Here is a 20,506-nt window from a genome sequence, read left to right as displayed (position 1 = left end):
TTTGGACTCAGCAGGGGGTGCTCTGCTGCCCTTGACTCCAGCCAGGGCTGCTTGCAAAGTGCAGGAGATATCCAGAGATTTGGGGTGTTCCTTTGCCCCCACACCTACCCCAGGTACCATCGTCAGTGGCCCCTGGGTCGGGCCCCCTCCAGGTGGTGCCCAAGTCCACTCAGCCTGGGAACCTCCTGCCCAGGCCTCTCCCAGGCTGGGGCGTTGGCAGGTTCCGCACGAGGTGGTTTGTGCGATTTCGTAAGTGCCAGCCAGAAAAGGGGAAGCAAGCCTGACGCTGGATGGCATCGTGGGGCGCAGTGGGAGTGCACGCACTCTGCTACCCCTTTGTCCCAGCGCAGGGCAACTCCTCCCTGGGCCAGATCCTTGGGTTCTGTGCCCAGCACCCCAGTGCCAGTCTCATAGGGAGAAAATTCTTTCTCCCCCCACCCTTGCCAGCCCAGTTGCTGCAAGAGCTTGTGGTGTTGTGGCTTTCTCAGGGAGGGGTGGGGATGGGTGTGTTACTGGCAGCGTGGCGGATACCTCTGCTCAGATATTGGGCAAGCATGGGGTAATGACAGCTACCCGGATGTGCCTGGGGGGCTGATACTCCGGACTCCCCCATGGCTTCCTGGGGCACTCCCAACTCCTGCCTCTCCTGTGCTAGGGAGGGCAGGGGAAAGGCAGCAGGGAGACTGAGGCACGGGATAGGGACTTGACTTGACTTGATTCACAGAGTGGCAGAATTGAGAATAGACCCCAAGTGTCCTGACCCTTGGCCCCTCCTCTCTGCAACTCTAGGTGCTTTTTTTTTTTTTTTTAAGGTTCTGGAGGTCTCCCAGAACTGAGCTGTTGCCTGTGGGGGGAATGTGCAGGATCCAGGGATGAAACTAGAGCTGGACTGGGGGAAGGGAGGCGCTTCCCCACCCCTGCCAGAATAATAGGGTCAGGACTGAGGGGCACTGGGACTGGGCTGGCAGGCAGCTTCGGGATACCTGCAGAGCCAGGAAGAGAGCACCCTGCCCATATGGAGCTGGTTCTAGCTTCCCCTTCTCTTGGGGGTGGGTCCCTCCTGGTTCTGGATTGGGCAGAGAAGTCCTGGCAGGTCCCCCCCCACCAGTTGCTCACACCCTGGAGGGGAGGGTTGTGTCAGCCAGTCTCTGTGAACCCGGGAGCCAGGCACTCTTGGCCCTTCCACCCACTTTCCCATGGCACCCTCCCAGCACTACTCTTTTTGGCCCTTTTTTGGCTCCTGCAGCTATTCCCCATTGCCAGCGGCCTGGCGGGGGGAGGGCACCAGGGTTATTTTTATCACTGTGCTTTGGCGCTAATGCGCTGTTTGCCAAGCCCGACCCCAGCATGGCAGCTGGCCCCGGAGCTGAGGACGAGCCCTGCAGAGACGGGGTAGGAGCAGGGGCACGGTTGCTGTAATGCAATCCTGTGGGTGGGCTGTCAGCAAAACATCCCTGCTGCCCAGCCCTGCTCCTTCTGTGCAGGCTTCCTGCTGCCCTGAGCAGAGAACCCACTGCCCCCTGCCCAGCTCCCTCAGGCCCACTGTATCAGGCCTGATGGTGGCCCTGCATGCTAGAGTGTGGATCGTAGCTCTACTGAAGAGGCTGATGCAAGCTCTGTGCCCATCCCCCTTTGCCCATGTCAGGCCTGGTGCCCAGTGCTGTGCCCTCTGGGTTTAGAGAATCCATGCAGTCAGCTCTTCCCAGGCTTGGGCCTTCTCAGAAAAATACTGCAGTCAGTCTGGGGGTAGGAGGGGCCCAGCAGAGCTTTTTGGGGGTGGAGAGGGGGAAGCCCATGGCTGGGGTGGGAGGGGGTGGCAGATGAAAAGTGGGGGTTACCAGCTGAGCTGAGGTATGGGACAGCTGTGGGGAAGGATAACCTGCATTAGTGCCTGTGTGAGTGCGTGTGCAAGCTCGGGCTGGTATGCGAATGCACTAAGCCACTGCTATTGCCTGTCCACAGACCCAGGCTGGGGGATGGTTCTAGCATATTCTCCAAGAGACTCAAGTGTAGCTGTGCTGCTGATTTCCCACCATCCCTGTGCTGTGCAAGGCTGAGGGGTGCAGAGCCCTACCTCCCCACATCATGGGATCCTGTCCCTCCTGGTGGGAGTGTGCCAGGCTGCCCCGGTGCTGCTGGGGGCTGCCCCTTGCCTCCTACCTGTATGCTGTGTGTGTGTGTGACCTGGCAGGGGGTGGAAATTGGGGCACTGAGTGTAGCACCCCCTTTCAGGCAGGGCTGGGAGGGGCACAAGGTCCCAGCATGGGGCACGCGGCTGGCTTGGTTCTCTCTAATACAAGTGGACAGGTGGATGGCGATGCTCCCTGACCTTTGTCGGGCGCCTTCTCCAGGGGCTGCAGGCTCCAGTGCCCCCCTGTCCTTCTGGCTGTGGATGCAGCAGTGGGGCACTCAGGAGGGAGTAGGGATCCACGGACTGATAGCAGGTGGGGGGCACCAGCCCCACATGAAACCCCTTCCAGCTGCGCCCCTGTGTGAGCCCCCCGCTGTCAGCTCAGAATTGAGTTAATTCAGCCTCTGCGATCTGCCCTTCCAGGTCAGCAACACTGCTCTTTATCCTCCCGCCCAGTAATTGATGTGATCGGAACTGTCATCTGCGCACAGTGGAGTTATTAGCTGATCCCCCGGGCCCAGTTGCATGGGAATGTCGGCTGGGGGTGCTTCTTTCGCTCTCTCTCTCTGCCATAGGGGATGAGGAGGGGGGAGCAAAACAGGCTTAAGGAGGGGCAGAGAGAATCTCCTGCTTCTTTGCGGGTCCCGTGACAGCACGTGACTTTGTAAGCTCTTGAATACTGAGTCGTGAAGTTGCTGTGGTCCTGGAGTTGCAGGCTCCGCACACCCGCTGCTCTTATCCACTTTGTTTCCCCTCCCCTCCCCAGCTAATTTTCTCCACAGGGGCTTCTTTGCCCTGTGATGTCTCCATTTGCTCCTCTGAGCTGTCCTGGGATGCAGGGATCCTTGGAGGCTCCTGAGATGCAGGGATCCTTGGTGGTTCAGTTGCCAGCTCTGCCAGTTCCCCCAGCAGAGCCATGAGGATCTGAGTTGGTTACAGCCCATTCTTCCCCTGTGGGTTGCAGGCACAGCTGGGTAGCAGAAGGGTTGGTGGCAGAGACTACAGCCCCCAGTGCGCACTGGTGTCTCAGCACTCAGCTGGGATGGAGCATTGTCTCCTGGGACGAATAGTCCATCTGTTGAGTGCAGTGGCTGCTGCAAGTCCCTGGCCTTAGAAAGGGGTGACCTGCTCAGGGTTCACTGGAGTCCGATGACGTGCCCCATGTCCAGTCGTATCCACCTCCAGAAAGGGCATGGGCTAGGGTCCAGCAGGCCAGGGCGCCCTATGCCCTGCTGTTCAGTGTGTCTGTTTCCCCAGACAGCACTCGCCGGGTCTGGATGCTGTGCAGTGGCTTTGCTGTGCATGGGCATGCCCAGGCTGGATTAGAGCAGGAGACTCTCCAGCTTTGAGACTAGGGTCTGGGAGTGGCTGGAGGCTTCTGTGATGGGAGCCAGTATCCTACAGTATACAGCAGGTGTTCCTGTTCCTGAAGGTGCAGCCCATCATGGTCATGGAGTTCTGCAGGTCCTGACCCCAACACACTGCGCTGCTCAGGAGAGTGCCCTTCGGCCTTGTGTGAAGGGGAGAGAGATGGAGCGTGGCAGTCTAGCCCAGGCAATTAATGAGCCCTGAGGCCATGAATGGAGCAGCCCTTTGTCCTGAACAGTTCTTCAGGAAGCCTTAATTTGCACAGGCCTGGCACTATGCCCAGTCTGCTGCCAGCCTGGATGTGGGAGGCTGGCGTGCCTCTGGGAATATGGTTCTTTGGGCTCACGAGGCTCTGACTTGCTTGCTGTGACTATGTAGAAGAGGGAAGGTCTCCCTACATGCACCCCTGTGGAGGCACCTGGCATCTGCTGGTGCCCAGGGTCAGACGTATCCTTCCTGGAAATCGCCAGACCTTGGCTTACCTATTAAGCTGCTCCTGCCTTCCACCACATTCCTCACCAGCACTGGGTGTGGGGTGGGCAACCTCAGTGCTAAGGGGCTGCTTCATACTAGCCAGAGCATGTGGCAGCCCTGGGGGTTTGGCAGGCTGTTGAGGGGGGCATTTCAGAATGTCCCTGGTCCTGCCTCCGTCCCAGCACTGGTCACCTCCAATGCCCACACACACAGCGTGCATGACTGGGTCAGAAGCATTACCTGTGTCTTGTGGCTCACAGAAATGCTGGGCTGAAGTGCTGTGAGCATATCTGCCTGGTGGGCTATACAGCATAGCTGGCCCAGCACCAGCCTCATGATCATATGTTGGGCCAGGAGGAAGGGTTTGCGGTGGAAAGCAGCTGCCAGCCTGTAACTGTCCCCTCGAGCAGAGGAGGAGGTCTATGGCAGAGTTGGGTGGCAAACCTTGGTGCCCTGCTCTTACCTGTAGATCACCCTCCTTCCAATAATAGTAGACAGAACCCAGGTGTCCAGGCTGCCAGCACAGCCCTGTCCCTGGTCTGGGAATACCCTTCAGCTGGCCTTGCCACCAGACCTGGGAAAGAGCCAGGACTGGGAGTGGAGGGTTGAGAAAGCAATGAAGTCCAGCAGCCCCCACTGATGTAATGAACAGAGACAGATCAGAAGGGGGCAGCTCAGACCTGCGCCTTGTGGCTGATAGTGGGCAGCTGGGAGGCCCTGGCAGAGCCATGAGCAGGAGACATGAGTAAATGGGGCCTGACCTTCTGGCTTCCCCTGGGTACAAGATGCATCTTACGCCTCTCCCCTGTCAGCCACATCCCATGGCATTGTGGTTCTGGGCCTTTTTTTCCAGCTCTCTCAACAGCTGGGGAGGGCACTGGGCCCACTCCTGAGTGTGGTGCAGTGGGGGAAGTGAACAGCAGCTCCTCCTTATCCGCCCAGTGCCAGCGGCAGAAAGTAGGTCAACGCCTGTGGTCAGAGCTGGAGGGGCAGTAGGAGAGAGACTGCCCAACCCAGTGACCTGGAATACCTGCCTCCCTATCAGTTGAGCACCCCATTCTCTTTCCCACTGATGTGGGCACGTGGGTGGCTGTGCCCTGCTTTGCTGGCTGGCTGGCATGCCGTGCTGTACCGAGCTGAGCTGCCTTTCCGCCCCCTGCCCCTCCCTGCCCCCCTGCCTTGTGACAGCCGAAGGGGCTAAGTCAAGCGTGGCCAATAAAAAATTCATACTCTCTCCTCGACAAGGCTTCCTGACTTGCTCCCGCCACCTGCTATTCCCAGCCCAGTGCATGGAGCTTCCATTATTCAGGCCTCGCCATGCAGAGGCATGGCCCCATCAAGGCTGGGGATGGATGGGGATGCGGGTGGGTGTTGGAGGGGGCATGATTGCTTCCTAATGAAGGCTGGAGGCTTTCTGAAAGCCCCACCCCTCCGGGCAGCAGGGATCGGAGAGGATGACTCTGGATGGGAACCTATCGCTTGGGATATGGGGACAGATACCAGCCCAGGGAGGTTTGGTTTCAGCTGCATTAGGGGCCCTGATCCTGTGTGACCAGGTCTGAGACTGGACTTACAGTTTCGTAAGGAGGTGAGGCAGCTAGGTGAACATCTTCCCTGCCAGGTTGGAAGTACCTTCTTGCATTCCCCATTTCTCCAGGCTCCCCAAACCTGTGCCTACTTCCTCATCCAGCTGCTCAGTAGGGGATAAATTAGCAAACGGGCTTAAGGCTGCAGGGGTGGCCCTGTCACAGGTGGCACTGAAGGGCTTTGAGCACCAGAGCTGCCACCGGAGGATGTGACTTTCTTTTGTATGTGTCTACACACCTTCCACCCCCACATCCCTTAGTTGTTGGCGGATGGGGGATGGCTGCTGCTTCTGGGGACCAGGGGTGTGAATTCGAGCATGCAAGAGAAGGGAATCAGTGGCTTCAGCTGTATGTGTGAAGAGCTGGGGCAGGTGGTGCCAAGGCTGGAGGTGGCAGCTTAGGCGGGAGGTGTTAATGGCTTGTGCTGGCGTTGTTCCCCATGGGCACAGTCCGTCATCGCTTTCTGGATGTCGGCAAACGCTGGCTGCACTGAGCTGGCTTGGCCTCATGTTAGAGCTTGCTGCTCCAGCACCTTTTGCCCTATGAACAAAGCCTTCCAGCCCCTGGAGGAGCTGGGTTTTAGCCATCTTGCTCATACAGGTGGAGAAACTGAGGCAGGGGCCTGTCAGGACCTGGCTGTCCTCAAGCCAGCAAAGCCAGGAGTAGAACCCAGGAGTTCTGACTCCTAAGGCAGCCCAACCTTCCAGATCCTTCTCCCCTCCCCCAGCTGAGAACAAAATCCAGGAGTCCTGGCTCCCAAGGTGCCGCCCCCCAGCACTAGCCATTAGGTCAGGGCTGTCCAGTTGATGACCTGCAGGCCCTGTGCTGCCACTGCTGCCCCCATTGCTTTAGTTGTAGCAATAGCAGCTAGAGCCTCGGCTCCCTCTCCCTCTGACTTCTGCTTCCCTGCCCTGCCCTGCCCCAAGAGTGGGGCAGAGCAATATGCCACAGCCCACAGTGCTGGAGAAGTCCATGCCAAGGGGCACTAGTGCAGTGTGATGAGCAGAAAAGCCTGTACCCCACTGAAGGTGGAGCTGGGACATTCATACGTTTGCATGCACGGTGCACTGGGGAGGGAAGCGTCCATATGTCCAGTACAGCAGGAGGGGAGGGAGTGCCTGCATGCTTGGTGCAGCAGAGGGTGTCATGCTGGTGTGACCCCCATGGCCCTCACTGGTGTGGTCCATGGGGCATGCAGCCCTTGGCTGCTACAAAGTTGGACAGCTCTGCAGTAGTTGCTTCTCGTAGCAAAATGGTCACATCCATCTTTTCTAAGAGAGTGAATTCAGGTAGTTGGTCCCCCTAGTGATCTCGCAAGCCCTATGGACCCAGACCCTCTTTAGTGCCATGGTTATGGTGCCCCCTGAATGCAGCAAGTGGGCAGGAGGAGTGGTGGGGCAGGATGGGGCTGGTGGGCCCCTCAGTAGGATCCAGTCTGTTCGCTTTGTCTCCCAGGGCCTGGCTGCCTTCTTTCCTCATATCCCTCCTGTGTCATTGAAGCCGCTGGGGTCCAGTTTCAGTCTGGACTGTGGATGCACCCCCCCTTCCTTCCTGCCAACCACGCCGAGTAATTAATGAAGTTTTAAAAATTAATGAGTAAAATTGGCTCCCTCGGGGCCTGCCATAGGATCTGGGCAGGGTGGGCTGCTGAGCACAGCATTGGCTTTGTACGGGCCCTTATGCTGGCATGGGAGTTTGGGCATCTGGGTTCTATGCTTGGCTGTGCCCCTGACTTGCCGTGTGACCTTGGGCAAGGTTCCTCCCTAGCTTCTGCCTCAATTTATCCTTCAGCTGGCAAGTTCTTTGCGGGGAGGGATGATTACCCTGAGTCTGTACAGCTCCTGAGCCCCAGCCTCAGTATGGGGACTTTAGAGTCCACCAGGAGGCACAGAACATGGTTGGATTGAAAATGTAGTGGCAGGAGCCTGTTCACTGTGGAATGGGAAGCCCCATGTGCTTGTAGAGTGAGGATGCCCTTGTGATGGTAGCCCATGTGTATGGCATTTGGGTCCCCGGCCCTAGTGTTCTCAGAGCAAGTGCTGGCACTGGATCCTGAGCTGGGAGCTTGTGATTGTGCGCCGGGGGCACTGGGAAGCAGGTGTTCCCAGTAAGTGAAGGCTGGAGGAGCCCCATGAGGCAGGTCCTCTGTAGCCCTTAGTGGGCTGGCTTGTGTGCATTCCTTTGGCAAGGATTTCAGTACCTGGGCCTGCCTTGCCATGGCGGGTGGGGAGTGACTCACTGAGCAGAGCCCGAGGGCCTCAGTCTTTGTGCGTGGCCAGTCCGCAGCTGCCCATGTGCTGTGTCTGTTAGCTTGGGCGAGTTCTGCCCTTGGGTGTCCTCATCTATGTATGGAGGCAGCATGGGGGTGGCAGGTTTGCGGCTCTTCCCCCACTCCAGTGCCTTATGGTGCAGGGCAGGCTGGGCCTGGCATCCAGGGAAGGCACCATGGAAAGCCACCAAACGTTGCTCTGTTACTGAGTGACAGAGGTCCCCAGAGGCAAAGGGTGAAGTCTTTTGTTCATGCGTGACTGCGGAACTGGGTGGGAGGGAGAAGACTGGGCATCTCAGGCCCCACCTAGCAGCGGGCACAGCCCTATCACGTACCCCTTTCTGAGCCAGTTCAGAGCTGAAGGGGGGTGTAGGACTCGGTGACCTCTCCCCCAGCTAGATGACTCATGGAGAGGGGAGCCAGATGGAGCCAAAGAGACCACAGATGCATGGGGGTGACATGTCGCCTATTGCTGTCACATTGTTTCCTCTGCTTATGCATTGTAAGTCTTCCTTATCCTGTGCCCAGCCCACCTCCCCAGAGCAGGGGCCCCAGCCTTTGCCAGCTTGTTGGCAAGCAGCACCCCCCCCCCTTCTCTCTCTGTCAGCTTGTGGAAACATGCTGCTATGGGAGCAGAGCCTCTTGTGGCCATGTACAGTGTTGGAAGGTCTCAGAAGGTGCACCAAGACCCCCTGGATAGGGACTCTCGTGCTTCTGCAGCACCTAGCGCATGGAGGCATGGGTCTGGGGGAAGGGGGCTGAGGGGCTGCCATAATCACCTGATTAACGGGGATCCTGGAATGAGTGGGAACCAGGCTGCTGAGCGGCAGGTTTTTCCCCTCCGGGCTCCGCTCCAAACGCCTCCCCTTTTGCCCTCCTTTTCTCTCCTCCAAATCTCCTTTGACGGGGAGTTAAAGATTAATTATGGCCCCGTCTCTGCCCCGGCTGCACTGTGGAGCGGATGGGAAAGCCCATTAGGGAGAGAGGGTTCTCTATCATCCTGTCACGGGCCTGGTTTGGGGAGAGCCCAGGACTGCGGCCTGGAATTTGCCTCTCTAAAAAGCCTGCCGACCTGGATAAATGAGCCCCTTTTGAAGTGAGCAGGCGGGAGGGAGGAGAGGAAGCTCCGGGGGGAAACAAAGCCAAAGGGTTTGATCAGGCAGAGCCCCTTAAAACAAAATAATAAAAGGGAGAGAAAGCAGAGGGAGGTGAATAGTGCATGACAATAGTCCCAACATGCATAACAGAGGGAAGGGTCCAGCATTCAGCTGATAGGTTCTCTTGGGGTTAAATATTACTTAGGCCAGGGGTGTGTTGAGAAGGTGGTGTGTGTGTTGGAGGGGAGAGGAGAGAGGGTTGCTCCTTCCTGCACGCAGCAGTGGTGGGGTTTTCCCTCTGGTGCCCCAAAGACTTTCTTTGGTGTTGGGGTAGGTTTTTGTGAAACTCGGCCGTTTCCTCCAACACCCAGTAACGCTTCCCTTCCCAGGGTCTGCACAGGGATTCCCCTGGATGGATCTGGATGTAACCCTACTGGAGTATTTCTGTAGCCTTGCTCGAGTGGCAGGATGCCTCACGTCTGAGTGGCTGCAGCAGCTAGAGTCCATCTCAGGAGCTGCCTTTGCAGAGGCAGTTCAGAGATCCCTACTCTGGTTTTCCCACAAGCTGTGCACGGGTGGGCAGAAGGAGGGGTCTCCTCCCATGCTGAGCCAAGAGGAAGGGAGTGAGACAGGCATGGTGCTGCACCTACACAGACCAAACCCTTAGCTGGTTCTGTGGATGTCAAGCTGCTTTGCTTCCCTGCCTGAGCCCCACCAGAGGCTTTGGCCTGGCACATTTCAGGGTGCGTGACTGAACGTACCTGCAGCTGGGGAGAAGAGGCCTGTGTGGCCATTGGGCCTGTTCCTTTGGGATCAGAGCACACCTCCCTGCTTGAAATCACTGCTTATTTTGAAACCATTTTCAGCTGCACAGGACTGAAAAGGGTCAACTAGAACCCCAAGCCTGGAGCACGTGGTCACTCGCCTTTTAAAAGTCAAGGCGCTGAGCTGGTTTCAATGACAAGTTCAGCCTTCCTTGCACAAAGGTGGGACCAGGGGAGGCCGAGGGGTTTATTGCCTTCTGGAGATGCTGGGCAAAACCATCCGAGAGCTCTGCTCCTGTTTGGGATCCTAGATCCTTTCCCACAGTTTCAGCCAGGCAGGCCTCAGCCCCTTTGGAGAACATGCTCCCATGTCCTTGAGAGCCGTTCACCTGGGCAACAGGGGAAAATGGGCCACATTGCACAGTGGCCTGTGGACCAATGCCCCAGCCCCAGAGTGGGCAGGGGAGCTGAGTGTGAAACATGCCAGAGGGAGAGTCTGGCTGCTTCCAGGCTGATGCCAGAGGTCTGCAGCCAGTGGGCACACACTAGAGTGTGTAGAGGTCTCTTGGGTCCCTTTGTGTCTTAAGTGCTCATCAAAAACATGGTAATTATTACAATTTCTTATTTGCATGTCTCCATCCTGGCTATCTCCTGGTGCTACAAAGAGGCCCTCACCCCTTTGAGTCACAGCATTGAATAAAGGGGCTTTTGGGCACCTCTCTCCACAGTCCTGGGGAATGGGGCTGTTGCAAATTGGTGTCAGTCCAGTAGGGCAGGGCAGTTTTTTATGCAAATGATGCTACCTTGTTTTGCCAGCCAGTTTGGCAACCAGTCAGAAACGCTGCGAGGCGAGAGGGGACAAGTTGCAGCCTTTTCAAAAATGGCCCCTTAAGGGGGCTCCCTCCATGTCATTGCTTTGTAGGGGCATCTCCGGAGACATAGTAGAGTGGCCCAAGTGTGGAAGCAGCCACGGCCACGGACTTTGCCTGGGACCCCGGGAGCTGGGAGCACCTGGAGAGCAAGCGCACATATGACCCCCTTTGGATGTGTTGGCTCGGCTGAGAAGTTTGCTCAGCTGCTGTAAATACCAGGAGACAGAGCTGAAGCTGACTCTTGGTCTGGCTGGTCATTTTTGGCCGATGCACAGACAAGGACGTCTGCACTGGCGCAGATCCGGCATTTGTGCAACTGCTGTGCAGAGAGCCAGGAGGGAGGCTGGTTTATCTACAGCCATTTCTCTGGTGCGGAAAGGATCTGGGCTTTTCTCTGGTGCCCCAGGCCATCCCACCAGCCAGACCCACCCCAGCTTTCCTAGGGCTGCTTCCTCCAGATAGCTCCCCTCACCCTCCCTTGCTCCAGTTGCTTTGTTGTTCCCCCGCCATCCAGCTCATCCTTATTTTGCAGCAACGACCTTGCATGACTAAAAGCCCAGTGAGAATCCGAGAAATGCTCCCTTGCAGCGTTTCACACGTCCAGGGTCAGGCTCCTGACTCTGTGCCGACTTCCATCTTAACAGGAAGCAGCAAGCGGTTTTATTTTGGGAAGACCGTATCGAGTGTGTGCCAGAAGGCTGGGAGCTGGAGGGGCAAGTGTGTATTCTGTATGTATGTGTGTGGTGGGTGAGCGGGACAGGAGAGTATATATGTGTGTGTGGAAGAGAGCTGGAGGGGTGAGTGGTGTGTGTGTGTGTGAGACAGACAGACAGCTGGAGGGGTGATTGTGTGTGTGCGTGCACACGCAAGTGCATAGGGGGTTAGGTTCCCCTGCACTAAGTTAAGTGTTGGCCGGAAGGGGCTGAATTCCTCAGCCGATTTGGGTGGATTCCATGCTGATTAGGCCACAGCATGACCACGAGGGGATTTGAAGCAGATGTTGGGGAGCAGCTGGACTGGGGATGGGCTTAGTGCACTGAGCCAGAGCAGGTTCTGCCTCATCTGCCTGCTGCATCCGGGGCACTGGGTTCATCCTGGTGACCTCAGCAGGTGAGCTTAGTGCCCTGTGGTGAACTCGTTTACCCTTCGCTCTCAGCCAGAGGGTGGCAGCTTTGGTCAGGAGCTGGGATGGCTCAGTGCCGTGTGACTGAGAAATCACCCTGGCACTTAACGGAGCCATGTGGCCTGGCCAAGCCTGCCCAGTGGGCTGTGGTTATGGTGGGCAGAGCAGCCTGTGGGTTGTTCCTTGAACCAGCACTGCTCAGCTTGCTGCCACAAACCATGTTTGCCCTCATGAAGTGTCCCTGGCTCCCCAAATCCTTGCCCTGGATCCAGCTTGGCATTCGGATCTCCAACTGAGCCAGCAGTCCTGAGCTCAGCCCCCATCCCTGCCTCCCTTGCTTAGGGCCCATGGCTTTGAGCAGCTGTTTGCTGCAGCAGGGTGTCCCTTTTGAAAGTGTCTACCTATTTTCCCCAGGGAGGAAGGAAGCCCCTTCCCGAGTCCCAGCCTGGGCCCCTGCAGCACCAGTTCCTTTTTTGTTGCAAGTCAGTTCTCCAGCCAAGATTTTTGAGGGAGTCACCCTTCAGATCCTAATGATGTTTCCAGGATACCGGAAATGGTTCGGGATGTGGTGGGGAGGCAAAGGACCTTGCGAGCGGCGGGTGTGCCTGAGCTGCCGCTCGCATCCAGCCTCCTCAGTGCCGGGAAGTCAGGCTGTCACTCCCGGCAGCATTAGTTCCCAATTTTAACAGCTGACAGTGTGGAGGCTGGAGCAGTGCCTCTTCCTGCTCAGGGAGTTTTGCTGTGTGCTGGTCTCTGCATTGGGAAAGGGTTATGTGCATGTGTGTCAGGGAGCTAGGGATGGGGCTGCTTGATTGGAATAGAGCTGGGCTGACTGGGCACCCTGAGGTGCCCAATTCATTATGGCTTTGGCATTAAGATTTGCAACTCCCCCTAATGCGCATGCACATACAAACATGCACACACACATATTTCCACATGTACATGTACACAAACATGCACACACACTCGAACAGTCACAGAAGAAAGTGCACACTCAAATGTATGCACATGCACATACATGTGCACACACACATAAGAACGCACACACACAGAGCTCCTTCTTGAGCGGGGTGAGGAGGGAAATCCAGAGCCGTACAGCCAAAACACTGGCAGACATTGGCTTAAAATACATTAGCAAGGAGGGGGGATTTTTCAAGGGCCTTTGTGAGGGGTGTGCATGTGCACACATTTGTGTGGTTCATGTGTGCATCATTTCTCCCTAAGGTAAAACATTCTTAACACAGGACTTTTCCCCCCCTCCCCCTTTTTTTTTTTTTTTGAAGCCGGCATTCTTTCCAGCCTAGTAAATGAGTCAAAGCAGACATTTGTCATGTTCGCTCCAGGAAGTTGGAGGAGCGCTGGGCTTTTGTTCAGAAACCTGCTGGCTAAGCAAAGCCTTTGACTTTCTATTATTATTTAAACAGGCACTGCTGATCTTTCTCTCACTCACTCACTCACGCACTCTCTCACACACACACACACACACACACTCTCTCTCGCGCGCGCACACACACACACGCACGCACGCACGCCTCCAGGTTTTTGGGGGCAGGTTTATAAATAAAAGCTGATCGTGCCAACTATTCACTATTGCTTGGCTGGGGGTAGTGGTGGGGAGGGGAGTGTGTGTGTCTGCATGTTTGAGCTGGGAGGTGTAGGTATGAAAAGAGGCCTCAGCCCTGGCAAAAGGAGATAAGGGGAAAGGATCAGAGAGGGAAAAGGGACCTGGTTTCTTTCACTCAGCTAAGCTGAGTCCCTAAATGAGCCCTGTCAACACTGCCCTGGTGCTAAAAGCCCTGGACTAGCTGCCCCTGCCAAATGCTCCCTGCTTGACTCATCAGGTTGCATCGTTAGCTCAAAACTAACCAGACAGCCGTGGGGAGGCGACAGGGACCCTAGTACGGCCACTACATGGTGTGTGTGGTGGGTAGAGCGGACAGGGATGAGCGGCAGGCACTTGAGCTGACCTTGTGACTTTTAGGTTTTGGGGGAGAGCAGTGCTTTACACCCCCTGTCTGAAGCCACCTCCCCAAGCACTTTGCTTGGTGGCTGCTAGAGGAAGGCACATTGTTCCACTAAAGTGGGGTGCCAGCTTAAGGAGAACAAAGGGAGAAGGAATCAGCCCCACTGCAGCCCATTCCAAAACTGTATGCCTGCCATAAAGCCCTCTTGGGGCTGAGAGATCACAGCTGCCCCCCCACCCCAGGGAAAGAGATTGGGAGGGAGAAGTGTTGCTGCAGTGTGTTTTATTGCACCCCATGTCAGTGTGATCACAAGCTTGTAGGCCCCGAAGGGAGGAGAGGAAGGAGGTTGTAAAAGTGCTTTCACACAGCTCGCAGGTCCAACAGCACCCAGAGACCTTGACAGAAGCCCCAGGGTCTCCGACCAGATGTGTGAGACACTGGCATCCTCTGCAGTAAAGTGTCATGTCCCCTGGAGTGGAGAGACAGAGGGAGTGAGATGTGTGCCGTAGCCCAGCTGTCATGCTACATTGTGACTCATGGGCCCAATTCTGGTAGTGTTAGGGCTCAGCAGAGTGGATACAGGGCTCAGCCTTTTAATTTTACCTCTGTTGCTGCTTCATAATGGCCTGCTATTTGGATAGGGCCCTATAGAGCATGTGCTAGGCATCCTGTGGACTCCTCCAGCAGGGATGGAGCCATCGCAGCGTGCTCTGGAGTGATGGCTTCTCCCTTGGGCTGGGGGTGTTCAGGCTGTCAGGTGAGGAGGGGATTGCACTGCTTGGGAGTCCCTTGGGTGGGATTCCAGGCCTGGATCCCCCTAAAGGCCCAGCTGGCCCAAGGGGAAAGTGCTCACAGTCCAGGGTGTTAAAGAGAAGGGGGAATTCCAGTGGCTGCATTTGATTCCCTTCCTGGAAGGTCCCAATGCCTCACAGCAAGAATCAGATCATTTTGCACATAGCCTTGCTTCTCCACCTATCCCCAGCTGAAATTGTACCAAGTGTTTTGCCCCCAGTATCTTGAGACCCAGAGAGTCTGGCCCTGCTGATCTTTGCCATATGGAAGCAACTGGGAGTCACTCCAGGAGAGGCACCTTTGTGTGACACCAGATCAGGACTTGTGGGGAGCTGGGTCCTGCTCCCACCTCTTTCACTGATTTCAGGCAAGTTGTTTTCCCCTCCTCCCTTTTGTATGTCTCTGTTGGGAGCTCCCTAGGGCAGGGCCTGCACTTCACTGTGTCTGTGAGAGCCTGCACTGCCTAGGAGGAGAAAGGAGTCGCCATTCCTCAGCCTTGTCCCTTGGATTTTAAAGGCTTCCCTGGAAAAAAAACCCTGATCTGCTGCTCAGAGCTGGCATCACCTACTGCAGGGGGAATACGGTGTGGTACCTGGAGGGATTCAGATATATAGGGCAGGGAGCCAGTTGCAAACCGGTGGCCAGGACCCTCTGGTGTGAGCCTTTGCTGAGCTTATCTGCAGTGCCAAGGCTGCCAGCTTGGAGCACTTGACATTTAAAATCCATCTCTGCAGGGCAAGGAGCCTGCCATACCACCCAGCACTTCCAGGGATCACTCGCAATCATGCCTTGCACCAGGGGAGATCACCAGTGTTCCAGGGGCACGGCTAATTCCTGCCGGAGGGAACAGGACTCAGATGCACACCACCCTGTGTGACTTGCAGTCATTAGTATGGTGTAGGCAGCAACGGTGCGTGGGAGGGCCGGAGGGCTACAGCACAGGCAGCAGTCAGGCAGGGATGTAACAAAGCAGCTGAGTGCCCAAGGCAGCAGGACACATGGGGGCAACGGTGACTTCTGGCTGCTGCTGTGCTGCCAGCGTGATTGTGTGGCTCTGGCGGCAGCTGATATTTTTCCGTCCCCCTTCCCCGCAAGTTCTGGCTTCCCCCTGTGCTCTAGATAGCATGGGCTTTCCCTAATGACACATTGCCAGGTCCACTCTGTGCAGCTGTAATAACTTCAGGGGAACTTCAGTGAAGTGCACCCCAGGGAAACAGGAGATTTAAACATTCAAGTTCCCCTCCCACCCTGCCCCTGTTTCTAATGTCTGTAAGCTCTTTTGGGCAGAGCCCCTCTCCTAGTTCTCTTTGGATGCTAAACAGCCCCTGTCATCGTTGGGGCTCTGTCTAAGGCACTACTGTCATAGTAGTTACACGAGAGAGGAGGTTTTCAAGGTCCATGCAGTGTACCAGCATATGCAGCCCTGATCCTGTCTAGAAGTGACATCTGCTCTTGTACAGCCCAGTGAGAGATGAGGGGTGGAGAAAAGTTCTTACATTGCTACTTGAAGCATATTCTCTGTGTATAATTATTTGTGGGCTGCCCAGGGAAACCAGTACCCAGTAAGATAGCAGGTGAAGTTACAGCATGCTCACAGCTCCACATCCCACCCTGAGTGGATGCCCTGAATCGGGACTAAGGGCTCATCTGCCATGGGGAACTCCTAGAAAACTTCACAGGAATTTTCCTAGGGGGTGAATTTAAAGTGGATTGGTAAAGCTGCATCCCCCCCCCCCAATGGATGCTGCCATTCTGGATTAAAAATGGCCTTGTGTAATTTAGCTTTGATTCTGCAGTAAGCTAGAGAGAATGCAGCCCACCTTAATTCTGACCTGGCCTTGACAGTAGTTGGAAATAACCGGCTTGAAAAGCTAGACAAGTTGTAAGAGGACCTTTGTACGGTGCCCTGGAAGCGAAGCAAAGTTCCTTGCAGTCAGTTTGAGCATCTGTTTGGAGTATCATGCTCAGGGGTAGCTAGAGCATTGCAAATTCAGTCCTAGTTTACACTCCCTACGGACACTTATACGTCTGGTTGCCCAGATGCCCTGGCAGGAAGGCTGCATGCTATTTGTGCAGGCTTCTCCCTTATCCTGTAAAAAGGGGATGGTACTTCTTGGAAAGTGCTCTTATCATCAGCCTGCATCATTGAAGCCTCTGGTCTGCCAAGGTGTGTGTTCCATGTGGGTTGGAGCTCAGGGCTCAGGGGAAGCTGCTTCAGTACAGGAAGCTCAGACTGTGTGTGGGATCGCGGCCCATGCGGGCGTGTACGTGTGCAGATGTATGGGGCAACCAAGGTGTGTGCATGCAGGTGTGCAGGGCAGTCAGGATGTGCTCCTGTGGTTGTGTGCCCGTGTGCAGGGACAGTCACGGTGTGTGTGCGCAGATTGGGTTCTGTGCAGATGTGCAGGGTGACCAGGGTGTTTGTGTGCAGGTATGCACCTGCAGTGTGCGAGACAATGGGATTCTGTGCAGGTGTGTGGGGCAACTAGGGTGTGCGGATGCAGGCGAGTGCCTGCAGATACGTGGTGCAATGTGTGCATGCTGGGTGCAGATGTGTGCAGCATGTGTGTGCATGCAGGTGTGTGAACCTGCAGCAGTGAGGGGTGATTGGGTTCTACACATACAAGACGACCAGGGTGTGTGCACGCAGGCGTGTGTGAGTGCGGATGTGCGGGGGCGAGTGCAGGCATGTGAACATCCACAGATGTGCGGGGTGATCTCGTTCATTGGGGGGGGGGGTAGGTGCTGCGTGCACATGCGGCGGTGCGGAGCGTGCGGATCTCTGCAGGTGTGCGGGGGACCAAGTGGTGCGCGTGCCGATGTGCGGGGCCACCAGGGTGCGTGCCCGCAAGCACGTGCTCGTACAGTGCGCAGGGCAGACCAGGACGTGTGCCCGCAGGCAAAGGCGTGCAGGCGCGGGGGAGTGAGCGGGGCAGTGAGCTCTCTGCAGATGTGCGGGGCTGGCCGGGCGCGTGCACGCCCAGGTGTGCGGGCCAGCAGGGGGCGCGGGTGCAGATGTGCGGGCGAGCAGGGGGCGCGGTGCGGGGCCCGCGCCCGGGCCCGGGGCCGGCCGGGCGGCGCTGCAGCGAGCGGCGCGGGTCACGGGGAGGTGAAGCGGCGCGGGAGGGGGAGGAGGTTCAGCCGGAGTTCAGCCGCATCCCATTAGGCAAATGAGTTGGGCCGCGGCCGCGCCGGCGAGGGGGAGCCCGAGCTCGGGCCGGGGCCGGGGCCCGCACCCGCACCGCCGGGGGCTTAGCCCCTGCCCCTCGCCCGGCGTGTGCCCGCCCCCGCCCGGCTGGGAGGCGGCGCGGCGCGGGGCGGGGCGGGGGTTAAGGCGCTGGGAGGTGGCTCGTGGCAGCGGCGGCCGCAGCCGCTCGTCCCGGCCCGCCCCGCCCCGCCCCGCACGGGCAGCCCCGGCCGGGGGCGGCGCGCGGGGCAGCCCGCAGCCGGCGCGGAGGGAGCACGGGCACGGGCACGGGCACGGGGACGGGGACGCCCTGCCCGCGCGGAGCCATGCCCCCGGCGGCCGCGCTCCCGGCGCCGCCGGCCTGAGCGCCCCATGGCCGCGCGCCGCGGCCCGCCCGGCCTCGCCCCGCTGGGCTAGGCGGGCCCCGGGACCGCCCGGCCCCGGCCCACCCCGCCGCCGGGATGTACGAGGGCGTGGACGTGGCGGGCTTGACCCCCGGCCCCTTCCTCGCCATGGACTTCTACAGCCAGGGCCGGGGCTGCCTCCTGCAGGAGAAAGGCATCGGCACCCCCGGCCCCTACGGCCCGCCCGGCCACAGCCAGCTCTGGACCGGCTCCAGCCACTGTAGGTACCGCGCCTCGGGGCCGGCGCAGGGGTGGGGGTCCCGCTGCCTCCCGCGGCTCTGCCCTGCAGCCCCTTCTCTCACCCAGCCGCGCTTGTCCTCCTTTGCCTCTGTCCCTCTCCCCTTACTCCCCGCAGGGCTGATGCCCCCAGCTGCGCGGATGCCGTCACCCCTTCATCCTAGTGCGTCCCAGCCTCCCCGCTTTAGCACCCGGGCCAGGGGGACAGCGCCTTGCCAGGCCTGAGTGGGGTGGCTGCAGGAAGGCAGTTGTCTGCGAGAGCCCTACCCCCTGCCTCCAGGCTGGGGAAAGGAGGGAAGCGGCCCCAACCCAGCAGGATATTGAGATCCTGGGTAGATAAGTGCCCTGACAAAATCCAATTAACTAAATAGTACACTGTGGCTTTATTCCTCCCTAGAGATAGGGCTGGGGGGGGGAGGGGTGCGGGTGCTCCCAGCCAGATGCCTGGATGCCAGAACAGGGGTATTGTTTGGTATGCTCACCACCTCCAAGTAAACCTGCCCCTCCCTCCTGTACATCTTTCTGAGACTTTGGGGGTCCTGTCCCTGTAGGTGGGGGCAGTCGCAGAGCCCCACTATTCCTCTTATGCCCCTAGGTCAGAGCTGGTTGCTTCCCCCACCAGCTCACGAGTCCTTTAAAGGGTGATGTCTAAGATACAAAGTAAGGTCTTTCCATTCTTGCCTGGGAGAGCTCCAGCCCACCCAAGGGCAGCTGAATGTGCCACAACCCCTCCCCCCCCCAGGGGTCGAAGCAGCATGGGCAGTGCCAGGATGACAACTCGTGCGTGCCAGCAGATGGCTCTCCCCTGCCCTGCTGGCAGGAGAAGCCCTTTTGAATCTCTCCCCTCCTGGGCACCTTCCCAGGGCCCTTGCGGAGTGGGTGGGTTAGGGGCCCGCTTGCAAAACAAGCTGATGGATTTAAGGCTTGTGTAATGCAACTCCTTGTTTTTGCCCCCTCCCTCCCCCAACCGTCCAGGGGAAGTGGGAGGCTCAAAGCGCTGTTGTTCCAAACCAAAATGTAATTTCCTTTTCCAAGATTTGCTGCTAGAAGGAGAGTCGTCTGGGTCAGGCATCGGGGTGGTGGGGAGAGGGGAAGAGGAGTGCATTGTCCCTGGAGAGTGACGTGCTGGGAGCTGGCCGGCTGTCAGGGTGCGTGTCACGCTGAATGCCCACGCCAGCCCCATGGGAAGTGTCCGCTGTGCTGCTTTGGAAGGAGAAACCAGCGTGTGCCCTCTGTCCATGTTTGTGCGGGGGAGGTGTGCAGCAGAGGCTGCGCCAGGGCTGGCTTTTCTTGTCTCCTTTCAAGGGGAAACGGGGTTGCATTCGCCTTCATGTCCTGGAAGGGTCAAAGGTCACTTGTTTTCGTAAGCAGTGGGAATTGCATCTTCATCGGGTGACGGAGGTGCTGGGCGGGACACAGGGTACTAGCACAATGCTTCAGGGCCGCCCCGTAAAATCAGCTGCGCCGGCTCTTGCTGGGTTTTGGATCAGGCCCTAAGCCAAGCCCAGGAGATGTGGTGTGGGATGTCCATAGTTTGGGAGCAAGTGTGGCAGTAATTTGGGCGGGTGGCCAGCTTGTCCTCATCTCTTTGGGGTGCCCCATCAGTTCAGACATAGGGTGAGTCTTCCCTCTCCCCCTCCTGCTGCGGGATCTCCGAGCTGGGTTTCTCCATCCTACGTGCAGTCTTTTCTTGGTGTGGTGAAGGGGAATCCAGGGCGCTTCCTGCAGAGCAGATGCCTCAGCCGTGTTCCCCCAGGGATCCCTGGGTCACTTACGTAGTGCTCTGTGCCCACTGTTATGTTTGAATGGAAAATCACTGCCAGGCAGGGTTGGTTGCTTTGGGGAAAGTCCTTCCCCACTGTGTTGGCTCCCCAGGACTTTCAGCCTCTATAAAGGAGAAAGAAACTCCTTCCCCTGTTGGGGCTGTGTGACCTCTCCCATGCTGGTCCCTGGGGCCCCATGGCAGGGAGAGACAGGACACAAGGACCAAGGGGCTGGTAAAAGGGTCTCTGTTATATTTGGGTGCCAGGTCCTGGCACGAACTAGGTCAAAGGCATGTTGGCTGTAGGCCACAAAGGGGCTGGGGCAGGGGAGGCCTTGGCCATTCATCCTGATGGTCTGTCCAGGTCTGATGTCACCACAAGGCTTAAATGGAAGCAAGACCCTTCCTGAAGGCTTTGCATTAAATCCGCCAGATCCCAGAGGTGGGGCATGGCTCTATTAACCTGCTGGGGTCCC

The 20,506-nt window shown here is 57.6% G+C and overlaps 1 protein-coding gene across 4 annotated transcripts in view; it reads left to right on the top strand.

Annotated features, from left to right (window-relative positions):
* RARA (retinoic acid receptor alpha) overlaps nucleotides 1-20,506 on the top strand; it is a 110,050-nt gene that overhangs the window by 59,196 nt on the left and 30,348 nt on the right. Inside the window, exon 1 of one of the 4 annotated variants that reach the window (XM_090044467.1) lies at nucleotides 17,793-18,251. The exons of the other annotated variants lie outside the window; for them this stretch is intronic. Within the exon in view, the coding sequence (XP_089900593.1) occupies nucleotides 18,089-18,251 (163 nt within the window). The 5' untranslated portion in view covers nucleotides 17,793-18,088. Of the gene's footprint in view, nucleotides 1-17,792; nucleotides 18,252-20,506 lie in introns of those variants that run through there. 4 annotated transcript variants of the gene reach the window in all.

The sequence above is a fragment of the Crocodylus siamensis genome, chromosome 4, assembly GCF_052110815.1.
Source record: "Crocodylus siamensis isolate JL-2025a chromosome 4, ASM5211081v1, whole genome shotgun sequence".
Taxonomy (NCBI): domain Eukaryota; kingdom Metazoa; phylum Chordata; order Crocodylia; family Crocodylidae; genus Crocodylus; species Crocodylus siamensis.
The sequence above is the reverse complement of the archived record's forward strand: the minus strand, read 5'-3'. Positions and strand labels throughout refer to the sequence as shown.